Source organism: Tinamus guttatus, unplaced genomic scaffold, assembly GCF_059628265.1.
Source record: "Tinamus guttatus ecotype Peru unplaced genomic scaffold, ASM5962826v1 Tinamus_guttatus_pri_ptg000007l, whole genome shotgun sequence".
In the NCBI taxonomy this organism is placed as follows: Eukaryota; Metazoa; Chordata; class Aves; order Tinamiformes; family Tinamidae; genus Tinamus; species Tinamus guttatus.
In genome coordinates this window covers 1548734-1575542 of record NW_028288541.1, presented here as the reverse complement: position 1 = coordinate 1575542, position 26809 = coordinate 1548734, and the positions used below count along the sequence as shown (strand labels likewise).

General features: G+C 43.6%; 1 protein-coding gene across 4 annotated transcripts; it reads right to left on the bottom strand.

The window, feature by feature from the left end:
- Positions 1-1414: 1414 nt before the first annotated feature.
- Positions 1415-26596, bottom strand: SLC26A2 (solute carrier family 26 member 2). Of its 4 annotated transcripts, XM_088521545.1 has the most exons (7): positions 25937-26596; positions 24248-24343; positions 23157-23390; positions 22999-23021; positions 21659-21787; positions 4439-5111; positions 1415-3141 (listed from the first exon to the last, which is right to left on the bottom strand). In XM_088521545.1, exons 1-7 carry the CDS (start codon positions 26582-26584, stop codon positions 1636-1638), a joined length of 3309 nt encoding a protein of 1102 aa, XP_088377671.1. In that variant the 5' UTR covers positions 26585-26596; the 3' UTR covers positions 1415-1635. The 4 variants fall into 4 exon arrangements, with proteins under 4 accessions (XP_088377671.1, XP_088377656.1, XP_088377666.1 ...); XM_088521530.1 differs by lacking the exons at positions 21659-21787; positions 22999-23021; positions 23157-23390; positions 24248-24343; positions 25937-26596 and adding exons at positions 8827-8924; positions 10079-10108 and having other exon boundaries at positions 4439-5082; XM_088521540.1 differs by lacking the exons at positions 21659-21787; positions 22999-23021; positions 23157-23390; positions 24248-24343; positions 25937-26596 and adding an exon at positions 9984-10035 and having other exon boundaries at positions 4439-5082.
- Positions 26597-26809: the final 213 nt, after the last annotated feature.

Sequence of the window (26809 nt, the reverse complement as noted above, 5' to 3'; positions counted from 1 at the left end):
GGCTGAGAAAGAAAAATACTTAGGCTTCTGAATGCTGTGTGGAAGCTTCACTTTTCTCTAGTATTTGGAGATCTGTCATTTCCTCTTGCAAAGCAACAACATAATTGACTTAATTCAGGAAGTCTCAGTTATCTTCTTAGTATTTGCTACAGTCACCCTCCCTGCCACTCAGTATTCTTCTGTTTGCTTCTATTTTGCCCTAGAAAATACAGTAATTTCAAGCTAACATATAAAAATTGCCAAGCCCTGGTATTCATCTTTTTGCTATTTATTGCTCCTCTTGAGGTCCTAGGAAAAAGCTACTAGTTCTAGCAGGGGAGAAAAAAAAACTCCCCAAATACACTTCTATTTAGAAAACATGCCATAACACACCCTTTTTTCCCCATTTAAAAGCCATGAAGAATTAGTGAGTCAGACTGTAAATTTCTCTGGGAGAAATACCATCTTGGATGGCACATACTGTGAGCAACGTATAGCTAGTACTTAGTAAAAAATATTAGCCCTTCAATTCTGCCTTCATAATTGTATGCTATTGCCATTAGAAAACAGAACCTTTTCTTAATCAGTGCTTGTACTTTCACAGGAAAAACAGGCATTCTTCATTGTTCTGGATAATTTAAAAACAAGGTAGTAAAATTTATTTACACTAATACGGTGAAACAACTTTCAATGGAAGAATTTTCTTCACCTCTTTCTAATGCCTGTATTTCTTGGCCTGTCCATCCCCATTACATAAAGCCCATGCTCAGGCATGTGAAAGACTCTATATTCAATGACATTTGTATTCAACAACACATGAAGTCTGTGCAACACTGATAAATTCAGAGAAAGGCTTGAGAGTCTATTAGGCCCTTTTCATTTTGATGAGATCCTAAATATTAGGAAAATAAAATATTAACCATGAGCCAGACTTCTAAATCATCTCTGAATAAAAATCAGTCCAGATTGTCCGAGGGGATTCAAGCTAAAGAGGCAAACTTTCCTGGCATGTAAAAAACCATTTAGAAATTAGATAAGCACGCCTCCATGGGCCTTGCTGTTAGAAGACAAAGTATCTACAGGTGGTTGTAAGCTATTCTTATAAATAAAATCAGTAACTAATCACTCCAGAGCAAACAGTTGCTGACAGTCATTCCTTTGACAGTATGTGGGTGTGATCACATGGCAGCGTATCGACAGGAATAGGGACGGGAAAGGAACGGCCACATATCATGCAGCCAGGAAAGAGCAGTTTCAAAATCAAGTCCCTTGCAGAAAGTCAGGGTTGTGACAAAGATCTCAGTCTTGATGATCTCAAGGGGCCAGCTGGGACATGGAAAGTTCAAGAGAGAGGAGAAATGAGATGAGAAACGAGATGAGAAAAAGAGATGAGAATTGGGATCGACATATATATGTGTAAACTCTTAGGTTCGCAGATAGACCGCGATCAAGTTTTGAATTTCCTTCATTTAGTACCACTTACTGAATCATTGGTCAGGCAAATTAAAGCATCAGAGCACACTGGCAGTAACCAATGCATTAACAACAACCCTGCCTCTTTTTATCTATCTGAGTGCATGTAAAAGGCACATATAAATATCACAACCTGCACCCATTGTGTGGGGTGACCTGTCCACAATTGCTGCCATCTCCCAACTAGTTTTTAGAAGCACAGCTCCCGTTGTGCTCCCGTGCACTCAGTGCAAAGTCCACAGCCTGGTGCACACTGTGGAAGAGAAGGTGGTCCTCCCCTTCCTTAAAGAATTCTCCCCGCATCAGGGAACTCCTCACAGAAGGGTTGCACTGGGCCAGTAGCACCTGGACCTCTATGTCTCTGTAGTCCTTGCAGACCTCTTTGAGCGTGCGTATTCCTGCTGTGTCCAGGAACTGCATCGCACAGCAGTCGATCACTATTGTGTGAAACCCCAGGGGTTCAGAGACAAGTTCCACTGAGAGGCTGGTCCGTTTGCCACCAGAATCCACCTCTTTCTCTCTAAGCATTCTCTTTGCAGCCTTTTTCTTTGCTGCTTTTACCCATACTGGGTCTACTCCAGTCTGCTTGTACAAGGTGGATTTAAAGCACTCTTTGTTGATGTAGTAGAGGGGTGCTTCAAAACGGAACACCACGATGCCCGGCTTGGTTTGCAGGTTCTTGTAAGCAGAAAGGGATTCATATGTCTCAGACTCTGCGACCCAGCCAAGCAGCGGTGCCTCTGGTCTCTGAGTTCGAAAAATGACGCAGAGCATAGAGAAGCAAACGCCAACCAAAAGACCAATCTCAGTACTGATGAGCGCTGAGGATGCCATCGTAACCAGCCAGATCACTGTGTCCACTCTGCTCAAATGCCACATTTTGGGCAGGTCCTTGAACTTCCGCAGGGCTCCTCTGAGGTTTACAATGGTTATGACAGCAAGGACACATTTCTGAAGGGAATAAAACAAAGGTGCAATCACAAGAAGAACTAACAAGATGACCAAAGCAGTCAACAGGCCAGATACCTGTGTCCTACAACCTGTGGACTCTTTGACAAGAGTCTTGGCAAGAGCTGCACTTGTTGTAAAGCAGTGGAAGAAAGAGGGAATTATGTTGCAGAAGCCAATGGCATACATCTCTTGATTGGCCTTCACGGTGTAACCATGCTTCTTGGCAAACATCTCCGAGAGGGAGACAGTGATGGCAAAGCCAATAATAGCTATCGGGAGAGCATCCAAAGCCACACTAGGAATTAGGTTCCAGTCTGGAGGACGAGGAGGGAGAAACCCTGTTGGGATGTGTCCAGCAACACTTGAGCCATAAGTCTCTCTCAGCTTTCCAAAGTGAGATGCCAAAGTAGCTACAACAATCACAGCTAATTCAACTGGTACTGGAGCCTTGAGCCTGGACTTAAAGTGTTCGTTAAGCTCTTTGGTTGGGATGAGAACAAGAAAGCATAAGAGACTGGTGATGAGATCACAGAAGTTGGTTTTATGTATGTTTCTGAATATGCTTATCCACGTGGTTACAAAGGAGCCAATGCCATTGCTCCGGGGAATGTCTAGGCCCAGGAGATACTTGGCTTGGGAGGTCAGGATGGTAAAGGAAGCACCTGTGACAAATCCGCTGAGCAGTGAATCGGAGAGGTACACTGAGACAAAGCCCACTTGGAAGAAACCCATGGCCACCTGAAAGGAATCAACCACACACAATGGATTACAATACAAATCTTACAGATGTCATCACTGTGAGGTTCTAATGGAGGTAGGAAAAAAAAAAAAAGGCATTAGGTCTTTTGGTCTGAGCAGTCAAAAGCTCCCGCTTCCAGCTGTTACTGATTCATCTGACCTAAATGTGTTTCTAATATGGAGCAGATCTTTTAAAAGGTCTTCACACTCTGAACTAGTATTTATAGTTTGCTCATTGGTTCAACTGTAAATAACAGCTCCTAGTTCCTGTAACTGGCTATATATACATAACAAAATTTAACTGAATATAACTGAAATTACTCACTGCTAACTTGCAGTACAAGACAAAGTCCTAGGTGGATCGAAAAATAGTGTTTTAAGAGTATCACAGGTGTGCTTCCTTTTCCTCTCCTCTACAATCGGAAAAAATATCACTATATCACTAAATATCACTACCACTGTAGAAACAAATGAATGTGAACTGCTGAACTGAAATATCACAGCCCTGCCATACTGTTAAAATTAAATCCCTCCTGGTTAATGCAAGACACTCTAAAAACATAGATGCCTACTTTGATTTCAGCAAACAAGCTGAATTCTGAGTGAATTCTGGGAAGTAAACACAGAAAGAGTAAAATATTATTTAACAATACACTCAATATGGTAATAATGAACAGGTTTATTTCAACCGTATTTTATTACCTCAATAGTTTCCTATTCAAACAACGGCTTTGTTCTGGCTTTGAGTGGGCACACAGCCAAGCTTTACAAGTGCAATGCAAGAATGCCAGATAAAAAGAAATTGGAGGTAGAATTGCAGTTCAGATTATTTTTTTGGCAAGAGAAATGTCAGATCACTAAAGTCAGGAACTGAAAATTGACACGCCACAATTTACACTCATCCAATTCAGTCCTTATATAAACCAATTAAAAAAAAAAAAGTTTTGTGACAGAGTTAGGAAAATATATAATGGGAGCTGCAAGTGTTGTCTAGCAATGCTCCATGATGGTCCTTAGGGTCCCTAACATACTAACAAGCACTCAATGTTACTAAAAGCTGTGCAATGCTCCCATATGCATGTTCTGCAAATCTGAGTAAATTGCTACGACTAAAAACATATAAGGAGAGGAGAAAGAGGAGTTTCTTACACTCAAGTAACTGGAGTCCTCCCGTCCTCCATGTGTCCATTCTCTGGGGTGCAGATTAAGGATGTGTGCAACCCTAGCAGACTGCTCATATGGTCAATCACTTGAAGAAGAATTTCTGCAGAATACCTGTTTGCCCACCTCCTCTTACCTGATAAACTCCAGCTATAAAGGTCATGGTGGCTCCCACGGTAATTGCATAGCAGCTTTTATCACAGAATGGATGATGAGATGTCTGATTCACAAGAGAAACGGTGGTGTTTACTGCATCTGCATGGACTCTAAGAGCAGCTGGCTCTAAGTCATAGCCAGCTCTCTGTACCTCACGGTCCACGACCTGTCCCACCATCAGACAAAGCACCCCAAAAATGCCAACTGAGATGTGGCGGGAGGTTCCAAATATGAAATAAATAATGCTTGCAAAAAAGGATGTGTAAAGGCCATAAATAGGTTCCTGTCCAGCCAGGAGCGAATAGGCAATTGACTGTGGGACCAACAAAACTCCCACAATCAGACCAGACATTACGTCTCCCAGTAGGTACTCTTTCAGTTTGTATTTGGGAAGCCACTGCAAAACAGGAAGGAGACTGAAAACACAGTCTTTAACTTTAGCTGGAGTGCAGCTGCAAGTTTTCTTTGCTCGCTTAACCACCAGTGCCTTCACGCTCCTTTTCTTCTCTTGAGGTTCCAAGAACATTCTGGGATGAGAACTGTGCTTAGCATCATCTTCTTCTGGCATTTCCGACACTGAATGGATGTTGTTGAATTCTACTGTTGCTGCCATCTTGAAAACTCCTTCACAAAACAAAGAAAGAACATTTTCACTAAATCAGAGATAAATGTCCTTGTAAGACTTTTTTTTTTAATGAATTAAATTCAGTATATATGAAAAGTAAGGGCTAAATGAGTTAGAAGCTCAGAGAGAGCAACTTTCAGGCAAACTTGGCAATGACTGTTGGAGAGCCTTCCTTGATAAAATCACTATTTGCAAGCTGTTCTACCATACAAAAATAGGCACAGAGTTTACTGTAGTCTAACAGCAAATTCAGTTACTCGAAATGAATACAGCTTGGTCTAAATCTTGTTTATACATTCTTTCGAATGCAGTGGTTATACCTGCCACAACTATAAACATTTCTTTGTTGCCTACGAAGCTGATAATGATCTTTACACAAAAACTTTATTTCCACCAAGGAGATGACGCAGGTATGTTCCTTGCAATTTTTAGAAGCCACATTTCAAGTAAATAATGTCCTGCCTAAAAAGCATAAACCAGTAGAAGGCACATTAATTGGGATTATGTAAAGTAGTCAGCACATATCTGCTAGAATATGTGCTCTAGCTTAGGCTGTCTACATGCAGGAAAACAAAGTGATTATATCAAAGCACATTTAATAATAGGAATACATCGCTTGAATGTGAAAGAGTAAAGGCTTGATGAAACTAGTCCTAATGAGACTTGAAGATATCAAGAAGCAATTGGGAACATTCACACAGCACTTTCAGTTTCCAAAGAACATGCAGAATATTCCCAAAATTTTCCCTTCGGACATAATTCCTATTAATACTAGTAGGTTAAAGATGTTAAAATTCAGCCATAAAGGCATTTGACTGCTGCTACAGTGGAGTCACCATCAGAGATAGCAATCAAACTCTGAAGAGCCTAAGTCTAAGGCTTTTCTTTTGAACATTATCTTTGCATTCATTGAGCACTAATAACTGAGCAACACATTATCCAACGCATTTGTCTAATAATTCCACCTCCGCTGGTGCAGTGCAAACATCAATCACATTAATATTTTATGCAATGTTTACTACTGAATTAATCATCAAATCTGTATTTGAGCAAGCCATGCTGAGAATGCTGCTGAAGACTCCCTCTCAAAACTTGTTCACTTAACACTTCACAAGTAGCTGTGGAACATTCACCACTACTATTACTTCAGTACGAATCTCTGGGAGGGTAGAAGCGAAAGAAACAAGACAAACTGTTTTGCTTACACTAACTGTTGCTTTTGCAGTCCTGAGAAGACACTGGTCTGCAGAGCTACACAGAGGGGAAATGACTCCCATTAAACCTTGTACCAGTTGACCGGGATGTAATTCCTATTCCTCCTTTCTAGTTTTGAACACGGTCATATAAAGGTGGCCAAAGTACAGTGGTTATACACTTATACAATGGTTTACAGTCATGTCTCTATCAGCCTTTTAATTCACACTGAGGGATGAACTGCTCTCAGATCTTCAAGCCAGCATGAAAACACAACCAAAGGAGCTACTGTCTTAAAAGTTTAAACATGATACTAAACGTATCAGACAAATCCACACGGGAACAGACACAGCTGCAATATTTCATGTTTGGACTGGCTTTTCTTTCCAGATAAAAATATTTAAGATATTTCTGCAATATCCTTCCCTCTAAAAAGCAATATAATCTTACTAGGGCAATTCTTCTACCTTGTGATGTAGAGCCGCTCTTTTGTGATCATGCCACGGTTTGCTGGGAGTTAAGCCCTAGGTACTTGTTCAACTGCAACAATAGTCTGTTTGACTTGACAATCATATGGAGCTGGGTCAGTCAGTCATTTCTGCTTGCCATTCTGTAAGAGTTGGATCCAACCCATGGAAGTAGGAACAGAGCTGCTGGCTGCTCCCAGTGAGTAGAGGACACTCATTTGGGGCCTGCATTCCCAGCACTGGGCTACTATGCTACAGCTCGCAGGGGGCTGTCTGAAGTCAACATACAGTATGTTCGTGTATAGATAGTCAACAGAAATGCTACAGAGACGCCTTCTTATCTTAGCTCCTAGTCCACTCTGGGTCTCCAAAAAAAAAAAAGTGTTTTCACTCACTACTAACCCAGAGACAGCGAATCTTCTTTTTCTGGTGGGTAAACTCCTATATCCTTTCAAATAACTGAACCCAGCACACTCCTTACCAACTCTGCCACTGAGCTGCTACTGAAAGGGAGTTCTGTTTTAAACAGGGACCAGCCTGGCATAGGATGGTTGCTAAAACCACAGCATCAACCAGGATGGACTTGCTGCCCAAGGCCAGGGCTGAACATCCTTCCCGTGAGCGTGTCCTGTGCAATCCATGCAGGTGTGAGGTGCCACACGAAACTAGACCCCTATCACTATCCCAGTGAGGATAAAGTGCTTATGGTGTAGGAGAGTTGTGTCGACAGCATGCAGCATATGCACAATTTGTGTTTGCTTAGTTTTATTCATATTACAAGTACACAGCTACAAAATCAAGACTTTTTTCATTCAAATCTCATCAAAACAATACTGTAAAAGCTGCAGGAAAAAAAAAACAAACCACCTCCAAATTACTTTAGTTACTTAGATTGGCTCGTTTTCTGAGATTTTAGTATGGATATTCTTTGATTCCTCTCTCTCTCTCATCCACGAGTTCTGAACAGCTTGTGGAAACCTTAGAGGTATTTGTAATCTCTCCAGAAAGTCAAACATGAAACCCAGATAGTTCAGCTCAATTCTGTGCAGAGTCATAAAATGTCTGCTTACTAGATGACATTGGCCTTTTTTTTTTTTTTTTTTGGCTGTGTCTAGACAGTAGGAAAATGTTCTAACTGAATTTCTTTGACCAGTAAACTGTGGACATATACTGGATCTTTGTGTTCACCTGCAAAACAGCCTTCTCTATGCGGCATGAAAAGGACCTTTCATCACACAGTTCTTACATTCTGAGAGGAAAGAACACTAAGTAATGACATTTTTCTACACCCATTTTACCCCTTACTGCCTGAAAGTGTTACTATGTATTATTTTTGTAATCATTTAGCCCAAGATCACTGAGAGAAACTGGATTTCGTTCTTAAAGTAAAAAAAAGACAAAAGTCCTTTGGTTCAGCAAACTAAAGGGTATTTATCCCAGCATATTTAATTTTGGAAAAGAACCTCCTGCGTTTATTTGCTTTGAAAGCTGCAATTTTCATACAACTAATTTGTATACTGAGAACACTTTTACCAGCTCTTTTTACACTTTTACCAGCTCTTTTGGTCTGAGCAAGATCTTCAGGAAATGTCAGACTGCCACAAAAACTTTGTATGTGATATGAAGAAAAACATAAACCACAGAAATTAAGAAATGCCCAGTAGCTCCCTGTAACGTTTATCAACTGCTAAAAAACAGATATGGGCAAGTACTGCATTCTTGAGACCTGCAGTCTTTTACAAAACATTTCTGGATCCCACCCAGGCTTCTTTCTGATCTGGTTACATGTTAGAGGTTAACCAGAATCTTCCTGAAACCTGGTTTATTGGAAACACTAACTACAGGCAAGGCTGTTGCTGGCGTGGATTTCCATTGCACACTCTGCCCCAGGACAGAGTCACCTTGACAGTTTGAGGACAATGGACTGTGAAGCTCACTCAAGTGACAAAACGCCATATTATGAGCTTAAATTTAAGTCTTAAGTTTAAGTCACACACACTTAAAGAGTAGAAACAAAATAAAAGTGGAAAAGTGGAAAAAAAGAATTACACAGCATTTTGATAATGAAATCTTTGCACTTACTCTTGGCCGATTAATCTATTAATCTCCGTGGAGCAACAAGGAAATTCAATATTGCCACGATAACACTGAGATAGCCACTTGAATAGCACTGTATATAGCTGGGAATAAAATTGAGATTTTTGATAATTTTTTTAATATTCTCCAACAAAGCATTCAAGTTATAAGCACCAATTTCAACAAGAGACTTAAAATCACATAAGCACTTGTACTGAAACCCCACGGAGGGCCTGGGAAGACATATACTAAGTACTGCACAAAAGCAACGTACCTGAGAACTGAGGTATCTTCCTATCTGCACAATACTCATCAAACATTAACTCACGCAGAAAAACCCTGCGCTGACACCCAGTACGTCAAGACCAATATTCGATCCCTGCTTGCACATAGTGCTGGATCTGCGCCCACCTCCAACCGCGGTTGCCATGTGGCACTGGGATGCCTCCCCTTTGCCTCCATGATCCCTGACCCCCGCGGGCCTCTCCTATGGGAGTCCCCATGGAGGCCTGCAGGCCCATCCATAACCAGAGCTGCTAGGGAAGGTTGCTGGGCTCTGAGAAAGCAGCTGGGCCTCCAGCCCTGAGAGCAACGCGCTGCCCTGCGGCTCCGCTTCCCCGATCCTGGGCTGCCATCGCCCGCCCTGACGCTTCCTATGCAAAGGGCACATGCTGCGGCAAGGCTGCTGGCGCGCGGCTCCGGCAGCTCCCCTGCCCTGCAGGAGCTACACGGTGCCGCGCTGTGCCCGGGGCCCGGCGCCGGGGGCTGCACGGAGACCCCAGCCCTGCTGCCAGCTCCCGAGGGCAGCCGGGCGGCGCGGGCTTCGCGGAGCCTCGTGCCAGGGCTCCGCGTGCTGAACAGGAGCCTCGCGCCGACACCTCGCGCCTGCAGGGGCTGAGAACGGGCCGGTTTTTGCTTGTTAACTGGAAACGCGCAAGGAGGGCACAGAAGCGGCAGCAGCGTTTGCGCCTCCGGCTGCCGCCGGCGCGCGGGACGCCGAGGGCTGCTGCCCCGCAGCGCTCCGCGGGTCGCGCCCGCCCGCGCCCGCCGCATCCTCCTGCCGCCGTCGCTTTCGTTTTCCCTTCCTCTTAGCGCTCTCCGTGCGCGTGTCCCCGTCGCCCCCGTCTGTCCCCCCTCGCGTCGCCCCGCGCGGCCCCGTTCACCCCGGCCCCGGCGGCGGCCCCGGCGGGCGCCGACAACCTGTTGGCAGCGGCCGCTCCGCGCGCCCCTGCCGGGTCCCGCCGAGCGCTCCACTCACCGGCCGGGGCTGCGCGCAGGCCGGGGCCGGGGGAGGTCCGGACCGCCCCGTCTCGCCGCTGGCGGCGCTTCCCTTCCGCCGGCTTCCCTTCCCCCTGCGCCTGCCGCGGCTGAGGCCGCTCGGCGGGGCCGGGCCGGACCTCGTCCCGCCCGCGGCGGGGGCCGGGGCCAGGGGCAGGCGGCGCCTGGGTAGCAGGTTCCCGCCCCTGGCGGCCGCGGCCCTCGGGCCCCTCCGCCTGGAGCCGCGGGCACAGCCCGCTGCCCACCGCCGGCCTAGGCCTGTCCCAGAAGGAGACGCCAAGAGCAGAGCGTGGTGCTTAGATGGGCCGCGAAACCAGTGGGAAACCCCTGGTCCCACAGAACGTCACCCGCTTCATGCGCCTCGTGTGCCCCTTAGGCTTCAAAAGCAGCCGCGGAGCCACCCGCCCTACCCTCGCCATCAGTGCGAGGGGTTAAGTGTGGCTGTGCGTTCCCTTCGGGCTGTCTCTGCTCCCAAGGCTAGTGCTGCCCAGCTTTTACTTTCTAATTAGTTCCGCGGGTGTTCTGAATTACCAGAGGCCAGAAGGCAGTTCAGTGCAAAGAGTGACTCACTTATTCGAATCCTTACCACAAAAACACTACAAAGTCAGAGGAACTCAAAGGAGGAATCCACGTTTTAGTTAATTAAACCACACTAATTCTTTTAAGCTGAAAGATGAATAACATATTAGTAACTATTAGATGAAATATTCTAAACTTTCAGTGTCTCTCACAGTTAAGGCTGCCTTGTTTATTGAAGAAAATTGTCCTCATTTTGGATGAGGATTCCTCTGAGAGGCATAAAAATACCCATTCCTTTAAACTCCTATAGCACTCAATATCTGCATCTATTCAGAAACTCTTCTGAATGTGAAGAACACAGGATCTTCCACAAATGATGTATTCAGAAATACCAGCTTTTGAGGCAAAGGTACGGTGCTCTGTATTCCCTTGGAATGCAGGGGCCAGCTGCGACGAGCTGTACCCAGCGGCTGTTTGCACGGCCCAGCACACGTCCTCTGAAACTGCACGTTGCCTAATGTTTGCATTTCAGATGGAACCTTGAGCTGCCAAATGACATATCAATACTGGAGAAAGTGACACTAGTTCTAGGGCAGCGGACTTCATGTCCATAGCTATGGATGTTCGGAGAATGCAAAAAAATAACGTATTCAAGGGCTGTAATACTGTAAATCATGTATTCAAGGGCTGTTTGCTATTTGAAATAACAAACATTTGTTCCTTCCCCAGAGATACTAATGGTATCTTAAATTTGGGAGTTACAAAAGAAGGAAAAAGGTGTCCAGATAGCTGTGCACCAAGATTATTTGTTTCTATGATGCAAGTAGCTTAATATTTAGAAATTCTGCCATGATGAGTTATGAAAGGGAATATTCACTTAACAGTCCAGATTCAAATAGCTGCTTCCCTCTCTCCTTCATCCCCAGGGTCAAAGGCATAGCAGGTCTAAACTGCCACTATTTCAGAGTTTTCCTAGGAAATTTTAACTGAGTTTGGAGAATATTGTGACCCCAACACTAGCGTTAACTAGAGTTAATCCTTGTGAAGAGGGACATTATAAAAGCATTAAGTGACGGCCTTTTGTGTAGGGACTTTACAGAATCCTAGTAGGAAACCACAAAAGAGACTTTTCATTGTCTTTCTAGGCGTATTGGCAGTGGAACAAATTGACTCATCAAATACTCTGTGACTTCTTGAAAGAAACAAGGAAACAATATTTCCTTGAAATGCAAATAAAGAACATTATATTAAAGGAAAAAAATACAGCTTTTTTTTTTTTTCCCTGAATCATTACTGTTATATTTTTTTTTCTTTTCACTGTACACTGATTTTCTGAAAAGTAGCAGAGGCTGTGATAACCCAAGTAAATATTTAAGGCAGGTAAATCACTTAACTTCCAGTTTCGTCCATCTTCTTGAGCTCCATATCGTGTCAGGTTTTAGAGTTAATGTATTTCTGTGCTAAAATAACCTTTGGCCCTAGGGGAAGAAGAAAAATAAAAATAACACTTCTAGATTTCTCATCCTCCAAAATCTCATGCCAAGGAATTGTAATCTGAAATTTGCTGGTATTAAATCCTTAACACATGCCACCTGCCATCTCCATTAGGTTATGTGCTACACATACTGCCTCTGTTTCTTCAGCTTTCCCCATCATTATTGTGGTAACACATCCCCCCAAAAAGCCATTTGTCACTGTCTTTTAAAAAGCTTGTTGCAAAACACCCATTTGGTTCCATCACGACCCCTTGCTCAGCAGTTAACATTGTGACCACATTACTTCCCAGTTGTGAAGCACTTTCTCTGTTTCTTTTAACCATCGGCTTCACGTGGTCCTGTTTTTCCCTGCGTTTCTCAGCAAAGAGTTCTTCCTGATGCCTGTGAGAGTTTTAACTTCCATCTCAGGACCTGCAGGAGCCACACTGTGCTCTAGCTCTTGCTGGTCCTCTCCAGACTTACAGCTCTGGTTTATCAGTCAGCAGATAAAGACAACCACTCACCCATCCATTTCCCTAGCTCTTCGCCCTTTTAGGCCACCTGCTTATTCCTTGGCACAAAAGGCATCAGCTGGTGAACCATCCTCCTGACCTCCTTCTCTGACCACCTAGCTTGGATTCTTGAGTGAAGTCAGTAAACCCAATTATTTGCTGTTCCTGGCTTTCTCCACGCTGGGCTTTGAAGCTCAGAAATGTCAATAAGCAGATGTTTGCCAGGTCTTCCAGCTCCAGATCCTATGTAAGGAAATCCTGAAATGCCTGCTGTTTTTTGTCGGATCCTCCTCCTCAGCCCTGCTCACTGCTTCCGCTCCCGCAGCCTGTGCCTGTCCTAGTGGCCATACTGTTACAGGGCTGCTGGGCTGTACCGGTGGCAGCTAAAAACATGTACTTTTCTCTGTCCTTCTTATCCTCCCATCTTCGTACAACTAGCATCCTTTCAAATCTGGGTCCAGATTTGCAAAATGTTGCATGAAGTTTAGAGATGGAGAAGGTGGGAACTGCTTAAATTGTCTAGAGAGTCAGATCTCTGTCTGCTTGTCAGAGCTGATAAAAAACTGCCTCTCTGCTCGGGCAGCTTGTTCAGCCACTCACAAGAAGGGAAGGACTGGTATTTCTTGTGAGAGGTGAAGCAGGATTAAATGACACATCTTGTACCCACCTGTGCACCCTGTTCAATTCTCCTTGGTAAGACCTTGCTTTTCCTTCACCACTAGTTTGATGGGCCTGATTAACATAGTGGTGAATGGGAAATTCCAGTCATAGGGTTTAACCTCTCCTGTCTCTTTGCTCTCTGTTGCGCTCTCCATCTGGTGAAACTGCCCTGCCTCTAATGAGGGGATTCCAGCATGCAATGATGCCAAATTGCACTCTCCTAATTCTCAGGGAGTTTTTATAATGGGACAGCAGTTATTGAGGCAGTCAGCTATAAGGTACTAGCCCAGCTAAGGGGAGGACTAGCAGCATTGTCTGGTTACCTGGTTAAGCATCAAGAGCGGAAATGAAGAGACTATGTACAAAAATCCCGGTGTCTGGTCAGGGATCACTCGAGCTGCAGATATCTTCTTTAATTCAGCATTCCCCAACTGCAGCCATACTGATGGCATTTTACTGAGTGTTGATAGTTAATATAAAGGAAAATAAGGACAAAAGAGAAGAAACCTTAAGCTACACCGAGCTTCTTGGACCTCAGCCATATGGGAAAGCAGCCAGGGGACTTATAGTAGTCTTCCTCAAGACATTCCCTATTTTCCTATCTGCAAAATCAAAGTGGTACCCCTGGAGTGTGATGTTTAACCTGCTGGTCATAGAAGGCCCCAGTGCCAGACACATACAGATCTAGGTACAGCATATCTGCCTTACTTAGAAAATCCATCAGATTAAGTAGAGGTGCATGTCTTAGCTTTTGAAAAGTATTTTATTTATGTATTTGATTATAAATTCAGCCATATCAAGCAATACTTGTCAGAAGCAAAAGAGAACTATAAAATCAACTACTTCACTCTCACCTCTTCTAAAGATTTCTGTCAAAGATGAGACAAATGCCAAATAAAAATGAAGCAGGTAGAGGGAAAAGAGCATAATAAATGATCAAAGCTGCAATGAGTCAGAGTCCTTATGTAATCAAAATACTTTAGCCATAAAGATACCAAAAGGAAATAAGCTCTGACCGTGTCTTGCGACTACATATCTCACAATTGTTTTGCTATCAAGTAAGAGAGCCTCTATACAAATATCTGTATGCAATCGTTATACTCTCAGTGTATGCCATAGTACAATATTGTGTGCTAGAATCAAAAGCTAATTTGCAGTTGAAATTTTCAGCATATGCTTGCAGGATAGAAAGCTTAGCTGAATAATCACTGGACTCCAATATATTTTCTTACATTGCTTTCATCTAATCTTTTGCCTCTCTTTGCTACCCTCAGGTCAATATATGAGATATTAAAAATATGACTAGTCTCAACTTCAGAGGAGTATATCTTTGCTAATACTGTTGCTGGCCAAATGCATGGGGAAATACAGCTGCACTGTCAGCTTAGTATCTAACTCAGAAAATCTACCTTCCCAAATATTAATTTTCAACCAAAAGCTTTGTGAGCCTATGGCAATATTAAAAATATATATTTTCAAATCTTCTTGAAATGAAATCCTTTACTCTTTTCATATAGCAGAAATTACAAAGTCCTTATCTTCTGGATCACATTAATTTATCATTCAATAGAACTACCTCCTTTTGCTCCATTTTGGCAAATTTTTGCATCAGCCGCTTGTTCTAGTCCCATAAGCCTCGCAGTGAAGAGCAGAGATTCCATCCAAATTACATGCTGAGCAATTTCCATCCGGATAATTATCATCTTCATTTTTGTCAATAAATCACATTGGTCCTGGGTTTTATTATGTTAAGAATTTCAATCTTAGGCTGATATTGTATTATCTGTGCTGAGTGCTTCAAAGGCAGCATCAGAATTGCCTCGTGAGGGCTGCAGAGCTCTTCTGAAGGTGTGATCAGTCGGACCCCAGGCTGCTCCAGAAATAGCCTCTTCCTGTCTTCTTGTCCTCACCCTTTTGACAGCCTCTGGTAGATGTGGGGCTATTCATGAGAATTAGTCGTGTATGGCATGAGCCTGCTCTGGCATGAGCCTGCTCTAAACAGCTCATAGACATTTTTTCTAAGGTCTCAGAAATTTTGGGAGTCAAATGTTGGCATTAGAGGAAAAATGAAGTTACTTAGGTCCTCATCGTTAGTGGGGAAAACACAACTTCTGCCCCAACAGTGTGAGAAATGGTGGTAAAAGACTTGAGAGCTCCTTTCCAGCAAGGGGATAGCCATATATGTAGAAAGATGCTGGTGAAGCCCCTATCTAGGAGCACAGGAACTGCTCAGCATTCTATAGCTAGTTGCTCTTTCACTCTCCTAAAGACATGGAAAGGAAACGCTCCAGTTCTCTCATAATATCCTGTGGCTGGAGGCACAAGAATATATAACATAATCTTCAGTGGGGAAACGGTAAAGTGGTATTGCAGAGGTGTCAGCAGGTGCTGACATTTCCCAAGTATCAGCTTAGAATCTGCATGAGATTGGGTGAATGGAGTTACTTGAAATAATATGCTGAGTGAATCTCTCTGTCTGTACTGATTTGCAGCAGTTCAGTAACTTGGTATCTGCAGCAGCAGCAGCACTAAACTGCATTGGCTGGTCATGGTCCCTTTGCCTGGGGTGAAAGCAATAACTACCTGGCAGACAGAGAGAAGCCTAGGTAATAAAAGTGCCGAGGGACAGACTCATTTCTTTTGCCTCATCTGAGTGGTTGAGAGCAGCTGTCCTTCGTGTCCTGCTGGCTTGGAACAGTAGGGAATATTTGCAAAGTCACCTTGAGCTACTGCTGAGCTCCCCAGATCTGACCACACACTTTCTGCTATGCTGACAATTGATGTGTGCAGCAGACCAAAGGCTGCACATCCATTACAGTTTGGCATGTCTATTTTAGCTGGGGAGGGAAACATTGCACTAAATCTAAGATGGGTTTTGTTGAGGCTATTATTTTTAATTCCCATAGTCAGTTATATATTGATTACCACGAGTGACAGAATAAAGTTGTACCTATCCCTCCAATCCAGTATACTTGCAAAACAAAACAACGAAAATAATCTGCCTTGCGGAAATGGAACTAGAATCTGAAACCACCAGGAGTTACATGGGAGAATGGTAGTGCCTGTGCAGTAGTTGTAGCTCCTTTGCCCAGCAGTAGACAGCAGCTTTTCTCCTAGCACCAGAATTCTCCACCTTCCAGCCCTCAGAAGAGGCAAAAGAAACCAAATCTGTGGAAAGAATGAAAGAAAATCCTCTTGACTTGACACAGGCATTATACTGTCCTTGAAACAGCAGGTCTTTGAGAAAATGGGATGAGTTTGCTGGGTTTTTTTCCCCAAGGCCATTTGTGATGTTAAAGTTGTTTCATTCCTTAGGTGCCAAGTTTTATTTTCTTTATCCTAAGTGGTCTTATTTTAAGTGATTTGTCTTGTGTGAGCTCACCAGGCAAACTGTTTTCACTCTACTGGGAGTCTTCCTGACTTTTTGTATCTGATGTATATTTTTCTGTGCAGAAGATGGTATGTGAGGAACCTTTGGCAGGCAACTGAGACTAAATTCTTGATATAAGATTAGCAATAGCTGCATCTGAGGTCGACACTTGGAAAATATGCAGAATTAGAAGACATTTTTGAGTGCTTAAATTTGTCTTTCCATCTTAGTTCTGAGGGTTTTTTTTTTTTTCCATCTCTCCTTTAGTTCTGGGAATATGTGGACCATTTTCTTTGTTCACATCTGCTACTTCCAGCACACTCATCATTTTGGTTGGTTTTATACTGTAGATATACAAAAGATGGAAAAGATTGCACTTTATTGTAATATTAAAGCACAAGTTTATTACTATGTTAATTGCATATACGACAAGTTCATTACAATTCCAGCTATTCATTGGCTTAGAGAAGATATTTCTTCTCTCTCCCATTTTGAGCATCTGGTTTTGCATAGAATATAGATATTAATATATCTGCAGAAAACTGGGCTCACCACATAAATAAATAGCCATGTGCTTTGATTTAAAAAATAATTCTAGATTTGAGGCTACATGGATGTTGAAAGAAAAGCAACTATATTGCCTAGTGGCATTGTGCAGTTAAAACTCCTTTTAATAGCTTACCTGCATTTCTTGCCTCGTATCATTTCCACATATTTCTACAAAAAGAAGCACCAAAATAAAAGGTGAAGGGTATGTTCCCAAAGAATCTGTTAATACTAATATGTTTGCACTTAGAGCAGGAGCACACCATCCTGAATCCCCTTAAAAAGAGCTGCTGTGTTGGGGCCTTAGCACTTTTGCAAGAATACGAGGAGCTGAGGCGATGAGAACCGAGGAGCTGAAGCGATGAGAACCAAGGCCACCCGGAGAAGATAAAGCCTGTTAGCAACTTTTTAATGAATTAGGCCAGCCATAGCCAGATAAGCGTCCGGGAGGCACAGCAACGGAGCATCGGGAAGAACACCAGTCAGCTGCAAGCTAGCTATGCATGGACACTATAGCCTAACCAATGGGAATGCTGTTGCTTAGCGCGTGTCTGCATTTACAGGTGATAGAATTGTATAAAGCTACATAGTAGACAATAGTAAAGTGAATTGAACCTGCTTCACTTTGAAGTGTCGTTCATTCCGTCTCATGGAGTCGGCGTGGGCATCTGGCGACCCCGACGTGAGGGATCCTGCAGCCAGCGGCGAAGTAGCAGGACGCTCCAAGGAAAGATCGTGGCTGACCTGGTGAGTCAGGAAGCAGGATGGGAATTGCTGCATCAGCAACTAGTATGGAAATTGCTGCATCAGCAATGGAGCGTGCTACTGTAGAAAGTTTGTTAAAGCTCACTCAAAAGACTGAGACTGTGATCTCAAAAGACGATTTAATTGACTTAATGCTGTTCTGTAAGCAGAAAGGCTCATGGAGGAAGCCTCTCAGGTATATAAACTCGAGTCCTGGGAGCGAGTAGGAAAGGAACTGTGGGACGGTGTGCAAGTAGGTTCAAAGGAAGCTCGGCGACTTGCAAAAATATATCATCCCATGTGGCTAATGCTTGAACAATTGCACGGGGAGGCCCAAGTCGCTGCCGCTCTGCGGGAAGCAATCCGCAGAGGGAAAGGGGAGGAGACAGGACCACCAACAGGGGCTGAGGAAAGGGCCGGAGTGGCGAGAAAGTCGGCAGAAAGTTCGGGAAAGTTGGAGAATAGTGGCAGTGAGCGTAACGCAGCCATGGATGCTGCGAAGCAGGCGCTGTTTTTAGTCCCGTCAGAACGAAAGACCCCATCATTTACGATGGTGAAGCAGGGATTGCAGGAGTCCTATGGAAATTTGGTGAATAGGCTCGTGCAATCCCTGGAGCAAGCTACTGATGAACAGACCCTCTGCAAGCTTTCGATCTGGTGCAGAGAGAATGGGTTCAAAGCTGAGCCCCACCTAGTATTTAAATCCGATGTGAAAGCCAAAAGCAAAGTGGCCGTCGGAGCCACAGCAGCTTTTGCAAACACTTCAGGACCGGGACCGCCACGCCACTGAAAACCGCTGGTGTTTGGAGATCCATCACAACCCCCCCGCCCGTGCCTGCCTCTGTGCCTGCACCTGCGGCACCTACACCATCTGTGACCCCGCTTCCGGACTGCCCCCGTCGCGCCTGAAGAACGGCCTGGCTGGGTCCAGGACTTGTTAGATCGCCTTGAAAAAACGAGAAGAGGGGCTGGGGAAGAGAAGGCGAATGAGATCAAGGAGACTTATGTTGCTGAGGGCTTGACAACAGCCAAGGGGGAGGCGCAAAGGAATTTGATCTGTCTTTAAAAGTGGGGGTTGAAGAACTGTAATGCTTTAAGTGAGGATAGAAACAATAGCCCTAATAACGGTTTCTATTTGCTATGTTCATCTCTATTATGTGTTGTATCCTTTGTATATTGATGCTGACAGGAGGTATGGTTGAAAAGCTGGAAATTTGTATGATCTGTAGAGTCATAAAACTATTGTGCAAAATAGAATCCAAGACCCTGAGAAAGTAGATGTTTGCCTGCCCAGGCTGAGAGATAAGGAGCGTGGAGGCGGCTGCTCAGCCAGGCTCAGAGCCGACCTCCTCCAAAAGCAGTTGAAGGCGGCTGCTCGACCGGGCTTGTAGCCAACTTAACTGCAAACATCCTCTAAATTAATTTGAAGGTCAAACACCCAAGAGGGAGGGAGATGAGAAAAGCAGGACCCTCAGATTGACAGCTGGGACCACTTACTGGTATGCGCACCTGCGCAGCCAGGAGGGAAGGTTATGTGACTGAAGGTGGAGTTTGTCTGCCCCCTGGTCTGCCTGCTGGCACGTACGTGGCAGGATGCACCGGGCATAAACAGACAGTGCAGAAAGAGGAGGGGTGAGACTCCTAACACTGAGACCCATGTTGTCTCTGCGGGGACGCCCGCCGAGTTAGGAGACTGCCAGCAACCCTCTAATCTGCCAACTTGAGAGAATGTTCAGTCTCAGTGTCCTGCTGACAACCACTGGAACTCACTAGTGGAGCGCACAGCTACGTGAGGTCGTGCCACTGGATGGAAATTGTGTTTGTGCTGTTTGTATCTGAGGTCTTTAGATCTTTATTGTGTAATATATATCAGCAGAGAGGGCTGAATAAGCACAACAAGAAAGTGCAGAATTCGAAAGCGGGAAAGCCAGGAGTAACTCAGACTACGGCGTTCACCCCCCGCCTCCCCCACCCACCCACCCACCACCTCACCGGTGGAGGACTGAAAGCCGTACTCTGACTTGTGTCCTTGGACAGAGAGGAAACCAAATTGAAGCTATGCAAACATAAATAGAAATGGAAATAGAGAACCTTCCAAAATGATTGGGACATCTTAATAATTGATTTAAAAGATTGTATAAAGCTACATAGTAGACAATAGTAAAGTGAATTGAACCTGCTTCACATTGAAGTGTCGTTCATTCCGTCTCATGGAGTCAGCATCGGCACTGCTGTAAAGCTCACTCGGATTTTACTACCAATCTGCTATAAGAAATGCTTGGCAGAATGTTTCCCCCACACCTCACCCCCCCAAAAAGGTGGTGAAAAAAAAATTATTTTAAAATTTTCAGAACTTTTGAACTGAACTTTAGTTGCTAAAAGGCAGCAATTAAAATATTTTAATTGCATTTTTTTTTCCCTCAAAAAAGTGTATAGAAAAGAGATACCATTTTCTATCCATCAGCACTAGCTGGGCATTGAATTAGTAGTATCTGAAGAGAAATAATGTTTACAGATTTTATATATCCTGTAGCATTTGGATTTCTCTGGGAATTCTCTCAGGTGCTAGATTTGTGCAAGCTCCTTCTCAGTCAATGGAAACCCCTCTGTGGTCTTTCCTGGAACTTTTAACAAGTAATGGAGCAGAACCACTCTTTTTTTTCTGGCTTGAAATAAATAATTTCTCAAATGCATTCTCACAGACTTCTGCCCACTACAGCTTGAGAACTGTGCCCTGTGTCCAGAGGTTGCACTCCTGCTCACCTCATTTCTGTTAAGGAGAGCAAATACATGCTACAGATTGCTGTTGACATTTTTAGATGAGATATTTTCTCTGCAAGACTCACAGGCCCAAGCCAGAGTCCTAAATAAAAACTAGTATTTTTGAACACTTTGGAACAGGTTGCCAAGAGAGGTTGTGGAGTCTCCTTCTCTGGAGATCTTCAAAACCTGCTTGGACACAGCCCCGTGCCCCATGCTCTAGGTGACCCTATGTGTGCAGGGGGGTTGGACTAGATGACCTCTAGAGGCCCCTTCCAACCTTAAGCATTCTGTGATTCTATGAACACTTACTTTTTGAAAATGCATTATCAGTTGATATCTCACTATAAAGAAACAGCTTTGAATTTTAGTGCCTCTTAAAACAGAAGACAGAGAGAACACATGGAAAATAGAAATTTGCAGATAACATTTCATAGGAAAAGGATGTACCTGTTCTGCCGTAACTGGTTCTTGAGTTCACCTAAGGAAGGTTAAGAAGAATGTTTTACACAGCTGGTAATGTATTCGAAATTGGGTCTTGGTGTTGTGCACTTGGATCTCATTGTCAGGGATTTATCTAGGGTGGGGTGGAGGTGTGCAGATGAAGAGTATGTGTCTCAATAGCATGTCTGAACATCTAAAGACTGTGGAGGCGGGTGAGAGCTGAAAACCAGCATGAAAGGAAATAGGCCTGATTTGGGTGAGTAGTAGATCCCTTCTTTCTTATTCACAGAAATGGTCTTTTTGTCCCCACTGCTTTCATTTCTCCCCATGCAGTATTTTCAGCCCCTCAAAATCCTACTTGAGCTCTCACTTCAGACTGCCAGTTGATCCCCCCCAAGGCCACACACATTGTCCCTTGAAAAAGAATTAACATTTTCAGATCGTGAGCACAATTCACTGGATGGATCTTGTCCTTTGCTTGCCATTTTCTGCTCTGGGTCACTTGTGTGCTGGAGGTGTAGGCAGATTACTTACTGTACAGCTCCTGCATCAGAAGGTCCAGCTGGCTCATCAGGTTTCTCCATCTCTGGCTTTTGTTTACATCCATTTCTACTATTAATACATTCATCTGGTCAGGCTTGAAATTCTGATTCTTAATCCTGGAATGCATAGACAGTCAGTTCATCAATGAAAACCATCAAGCATTGGACAATTAACAAGCTCTAATGCTGGGCGAGCCCATTTAATTAGAAAAAACTCTACAAAAAGGAAGATTCTTTGACAATACAGAATATCATGTGAAGATTCTCTTTATGCAAGTTAAACAAATCACAATTTTTATGAATAACAATTTATTAGACAACACTTACACCTGGATGGGAACTTTTAAATGCTGAAAATGGGAAAGGGGGAGCCATTTTATAAATATTCTTGTGTGAATATTGTTTGACCTGTTATAGCCAGACTGTTACAGTAGGTAGAGTAACTACTGTTGTGATAGAAAGAAAATGCCAAATGTGCTAAGTAGTGTCCAGGCTTCTGGAAAATGGCTTTGATCCCACAGGCTAGATTTTGACTTGCAGCACAGCTGTGAGTAATGAACTGTGTTGCTGCCAGCAAGGGCTCCAGGGACACAGTGATTCAAAGTTATCCTCACAGTCCAAGTTCAAGCTCAGCCTTCATTTGTACAAGGTATAAAAATGACATCTTAAAATTCAGCTAGGTACTAGAGCTAGTCCTTCACGTGACTGGATAGTTTGTTTCTGCAGCAAAATCTGTAGAGGATCTTTAACTTACTGTAATTCAAAAGTGCAAAACCATGCCAACAACTGGCACCCAAATGTCTATTAGGAAGTGATAAATCATAAACTACATGTACCTCTTGTACTTACCAGAGAAGGCATAACAAAACCATCAAGCTATTAAGCCAGTTCAAAAGAGGAATCAAAAATCTACAAAAAAATGAGCCTGTTAATTCTGCAATGAAAAGCTGTCTACTGTAACTTAGGTACAGCAGTGTCTGAAACACTGGCACATCAGTTGAGCGTGTTGTTCTCATTAACTGAACCCTATGATGTTCTTCTCTGGTAAAAACATCTTTGTTGTAATGAAAGTCAGTGGTTTTCATCGGAACTGAGTAAACAAGTAGCTGTCAGGATGACTGAAACTAAAAGGAACTACTAGAATGATAGTCAAATATGTCTCCATTATCATTAATTGTGTGGACATGGTGCATTAACTCAATTGGAATAAAAAACAGGTTTGTGATGTACGGTGTGAGGATGGAGGGACACAAACAGTGTTTTCTAGAGCTCCAGTTATCAATGTCATATTTTATTAAAAAAGAAAAATGTTTTCATGTGGAACTTACCTATCTAGTATCAGCTTAAATTCCTACAAAGAAGATGTTCCAAAAAAAAAAAAAAAAAAAAAAAAAAAAAAAAAAAGAGAAAGAAATTGTTAGTGTGGTGGCCAGAAAGGGCAGCCATTGCATACATTGATAAGAAAAAGTAGAATGCTGCTGTATACCTTGAGGAAGAGTAAAGTATCTGGTTGCTCTCTCAACTTCTGTAAAGACCGAAGATGCTGTGCAGCCTCATCTCTCTTCTGTTCCATTTTCTTCTTCACTTCAGTAATGTCTGACAATTGTTTTTTCTCATTGGATTGGATGTTACTCAGCATATGCTCTTCTTTCATATTTATCTGTGCCCTGATTTCTTCAAACAGCTTAACCAGCTGAGATGTCACTGTTTTTGTATTGGTCTAAAGGAGCAGATAAGAAAAAGAACTCAACAATTCAGTGTAGTGTGTCTGTTTGTTAATTAGGGTTGTATCTGTCCTTTGCACTACATTTAGAAGGATGCAGACAATAAGCATTTGCTTAGAATATCTGATTAAACATGGGATTATGAAAATTATCCTGATATGGCAATAAAATCAGACAAAATTCAGCTAGTAATGCAAGAATCTCATTGACTCACACTGAAAGCCCCACTTATATACTCAAGATGGTTTTCTTTTATAAATAAGAAAACTTGAAAAATGTTCAATGATATGTACAAAGTGTGGCCTCTGACTGGAATTCTGCAGCCTGGTTTATGCAACCACATTAAATCATAGAGTTTACCAGCTTTTCCTTCTGTATAGATATGCTGGGATGCCAAGGGGGAGCCTGAATTCTGCCAGTTTCTTACAACAGTGTTTTCCTCACATTGAACTGTATCTCCTTCTGCTCATCTGTTTCTCTAATTATTGGTTGCATATGTAGTTGAAAAAGTTTTCTATTTTCTTCCTTATCTGCCATGTTCTTGCTCAGAAATTTTTCTGTTCCTCACTTTACCTATTCATATTGTAGATCTAATAACAATAATTAGTGCTTTTTATAAGCAACACTGCAAGAATGATTTAAGTATTTTAAGTAAGCCAAAATGGATCCTGAGACTTGAACAAACCCTTATTAAAATAAAGTAAAACTGCAGAGAATTGATTTGACTGCTCCCCAGTCGTTTGAGGCAGGATAAGGAAGGCAGCACAGGGCACTGTGTTTTAGTTGCCATAATTTATTTTTTTTTAAATTATGAAGGAAGATGCCCTGAATTTGCTGTGACTTGGACACAAACCTTGAGCTGATCCTCACTTTCCTGTAGTTTCTCTAAGGCATTAGTTAGAGCACTTTCATTTTCCTGCATCCATTTCACAATGTGAGAAAGAACACCCTAGTAGAAAGAAAGATAGCATTAACATTTATAATGGGCAAACAACACAGGTAATTTTAAAATACACTGGCAGTTTAGGGAGTAGCACATGCAGCTTTTATCTTACTGCTCTCATAGGCACTCATTTCTCTGCAGTGAGGCCTACATAAACTGTGTTTACTTGCCTCATAAAGACAGAGCATAACTGAAAATCTGATGTGATTCTTGGAATCTTTGAAGTCAATGTTTTATTTTTTTATATATGTGATTTAGGATGAAGTAGGTTAATATAGGAATAATAGTAGGAATACTAAGAATAGTAGGAATAATTAAATTCACTTTAAATAAATTATGCTTAATTATAATAATCAGAGCAAAGACATTTCAGTTCATCTCTTACAGCTCTCTTTCTGCCAAAATCTCCACCTGTGTCCACCCACATCCTTAGTTTTCATATCTGTCTCCATTTGCGGAAACTGAGGGTAAGATGAGCAACCATCTTTTCATAAGATCTGCTTGACTCTGATAATTGACTCACACAGCTGCTTGTTTTACTGGGTTTCACAATTATTGAATGTTATTATAGCACGTTTCAGGAGGGATCTTAAACTTCGGAGATTAATCTCTTAATATTATTTATTGGGCTGTAACATGCTTGGGACTGGTTACTCCTCCCCTGCCTTCGGCAGGGTTTTAACACCAGGAATATCTTTAGTGGCTGCTGACAAGCACAGCTGCCATGTTCCAGCTTCTCCTCTCCCATTAATAAAAAATGATGCAAGAAAGCTTAGGCTTTCTGTGAGCTATCTGTCACAGCTTGAAAATGTTAACTTTTGTAAAAAGCAAAAGACAGCTAATCAAATCCAACTGATTCCTTGCACCAAAACCCTTCTCCATTTCCTCCTGAAGGGCTGCATTCCTGATTTTCTTGGCTACTAGAAGAATTTTTTCAAAAGACAAATACTGCCACCGAGATCTCAGCAGACTCATGGAGGTAGCATCCCATAAAATGGGCAGTGTTGCTCTCTCACCAGTGCTGGGGACACAGGAAATTATTTTCCAACACATAAGTTAGTTTATGAAAGAGAGAAGCCCCGAGGATGTTTCTCACTGACTCCCTCGGCGGCTGTGCGCTGTCTCTGCCCGGAGGAGCCCAGCTTTTCCCGCTGCTCGCGGCTCCGCTAGGCAGCGAGGCGCACACAACTGCGCAGGCCAGCGGCTTCCTTGTGCCACGGGCAGCAGGGCAAGCAGCAGGCAGTGGCTTTGGTGACGTTAACAACCCATCTTCACTCGCTTCACACACATTCGCTGAACACTGGGCAGCCCTGCCTACCGCAGGTGTTACAGGCTTTCTCCCCACTAGTCCCTGGCAGCCCCAAGGCCTTCCTCTGCTCTTCATCCTCACAGGTGAGGCCACATTAGCAACCCACGATTAGTAGTGATAGGCAAAGTCTACCACAGTGGACCGGTCACCACAGAGGCGAAGGCTGAAACCCCCCGAGGTGCTCCCACCCCTCTACTTTCTCTGCAAAGCCTTCCTGCCCCCTCCTTGCCCACTCACCCCCAGGGCTTTGCTGGGCAAGCTGTGCTCAGGCTGGGCAGAGCATCCCTTACCAGCAATTCGCTGTGGACCTCCTTGAAGGTGATGACATGGTGGCTCCTGTGGGAGCTCTCAATGGAGCACAGCATGCAGATGAAGGCGCCATCGTCCTTACAGAAGCACTCGAGCACCCTGCTGTGCTCCTGGCACATCCGCTCCTCAGCAGAGCGCCCTGCACCAGCCTCTACCAGGACATGGTGCTTCTGCGAAGCCTTGGCCTCATGTTTGTTCAGGTGGGCCTGGCACAAAGACGAGTCACAGGTGAGGCAGGTTTTCACAGCTGGAGGGGGTTGATCCAGGCAAAAATCACAGGGAACCACCTCTTTCTCCTCTTCTGGAGACCTCTTACCCTCCTTTTTTTTGAAAGTGGTGGCCAGAAATGTCTCCACAATGCTGCAAAGCTGAAAATTCCTCTGTAGCTCCAGGATGGGCCCCAGCTGCACCCTACATATTGGGCAGGAGTAAGGGGCCTTGGACAGCTGCTGGGTGCTGAGGGTCCTCTGGATGCACTCCTTGCAGAAGTTGTGACCACAGCTCAGGGACACTGGATTTCTGTACAAGTTGAGGCAGATGGGACAGCTGAGTACATCTTCTAGGCTAGAATCTTCCCCAAATTCTTCCTTAGCTTTTGCCATGGCTGCAGAAGTGACGGTTTGGCCCATCTGCGAGAAACGAAACTGAAAAGAAACCTGTGGTTTTGTGCCAGACTCGCAGATCCGGCCCCGCAGCTGCAGGACCTCCCTTCCTTCCCTCCCTCGTGACAGGAAGGCAATGAGTGACCTGCTGTCTCCTCCTGCCTTATCTCTCCCGGTCCTAAACAAAAACCTTCTTCCTCTTCCTGACCACCTCCAGGTTGTGACGGACACTTTCTGTTTTTATGGTCACTT

Coding starts and splice junctions, on each gene's coding strand:
- SLC26A2 (XM_088521545.1), bottom strand. CDS start 26,584: ATGGGCCAAACCGTCACTTCTGCAGCCATGGCAAAAGCTAAGGAAGAA. Junction 23,391..24,247: donor AAAGTGAGGATCAGCTCAAG/GTTTGTGTCCAA, acceptor CTGCTCCTTTAG/ACCAATACAAAAACAGTGAC. Junction 23,022..23,156: donor ATACTTTACTCTTCCTCAAG/GTATACAGCAGC, acceptor TCTTCTTTGTAG/GAATTTAAGCTGATACTAGA.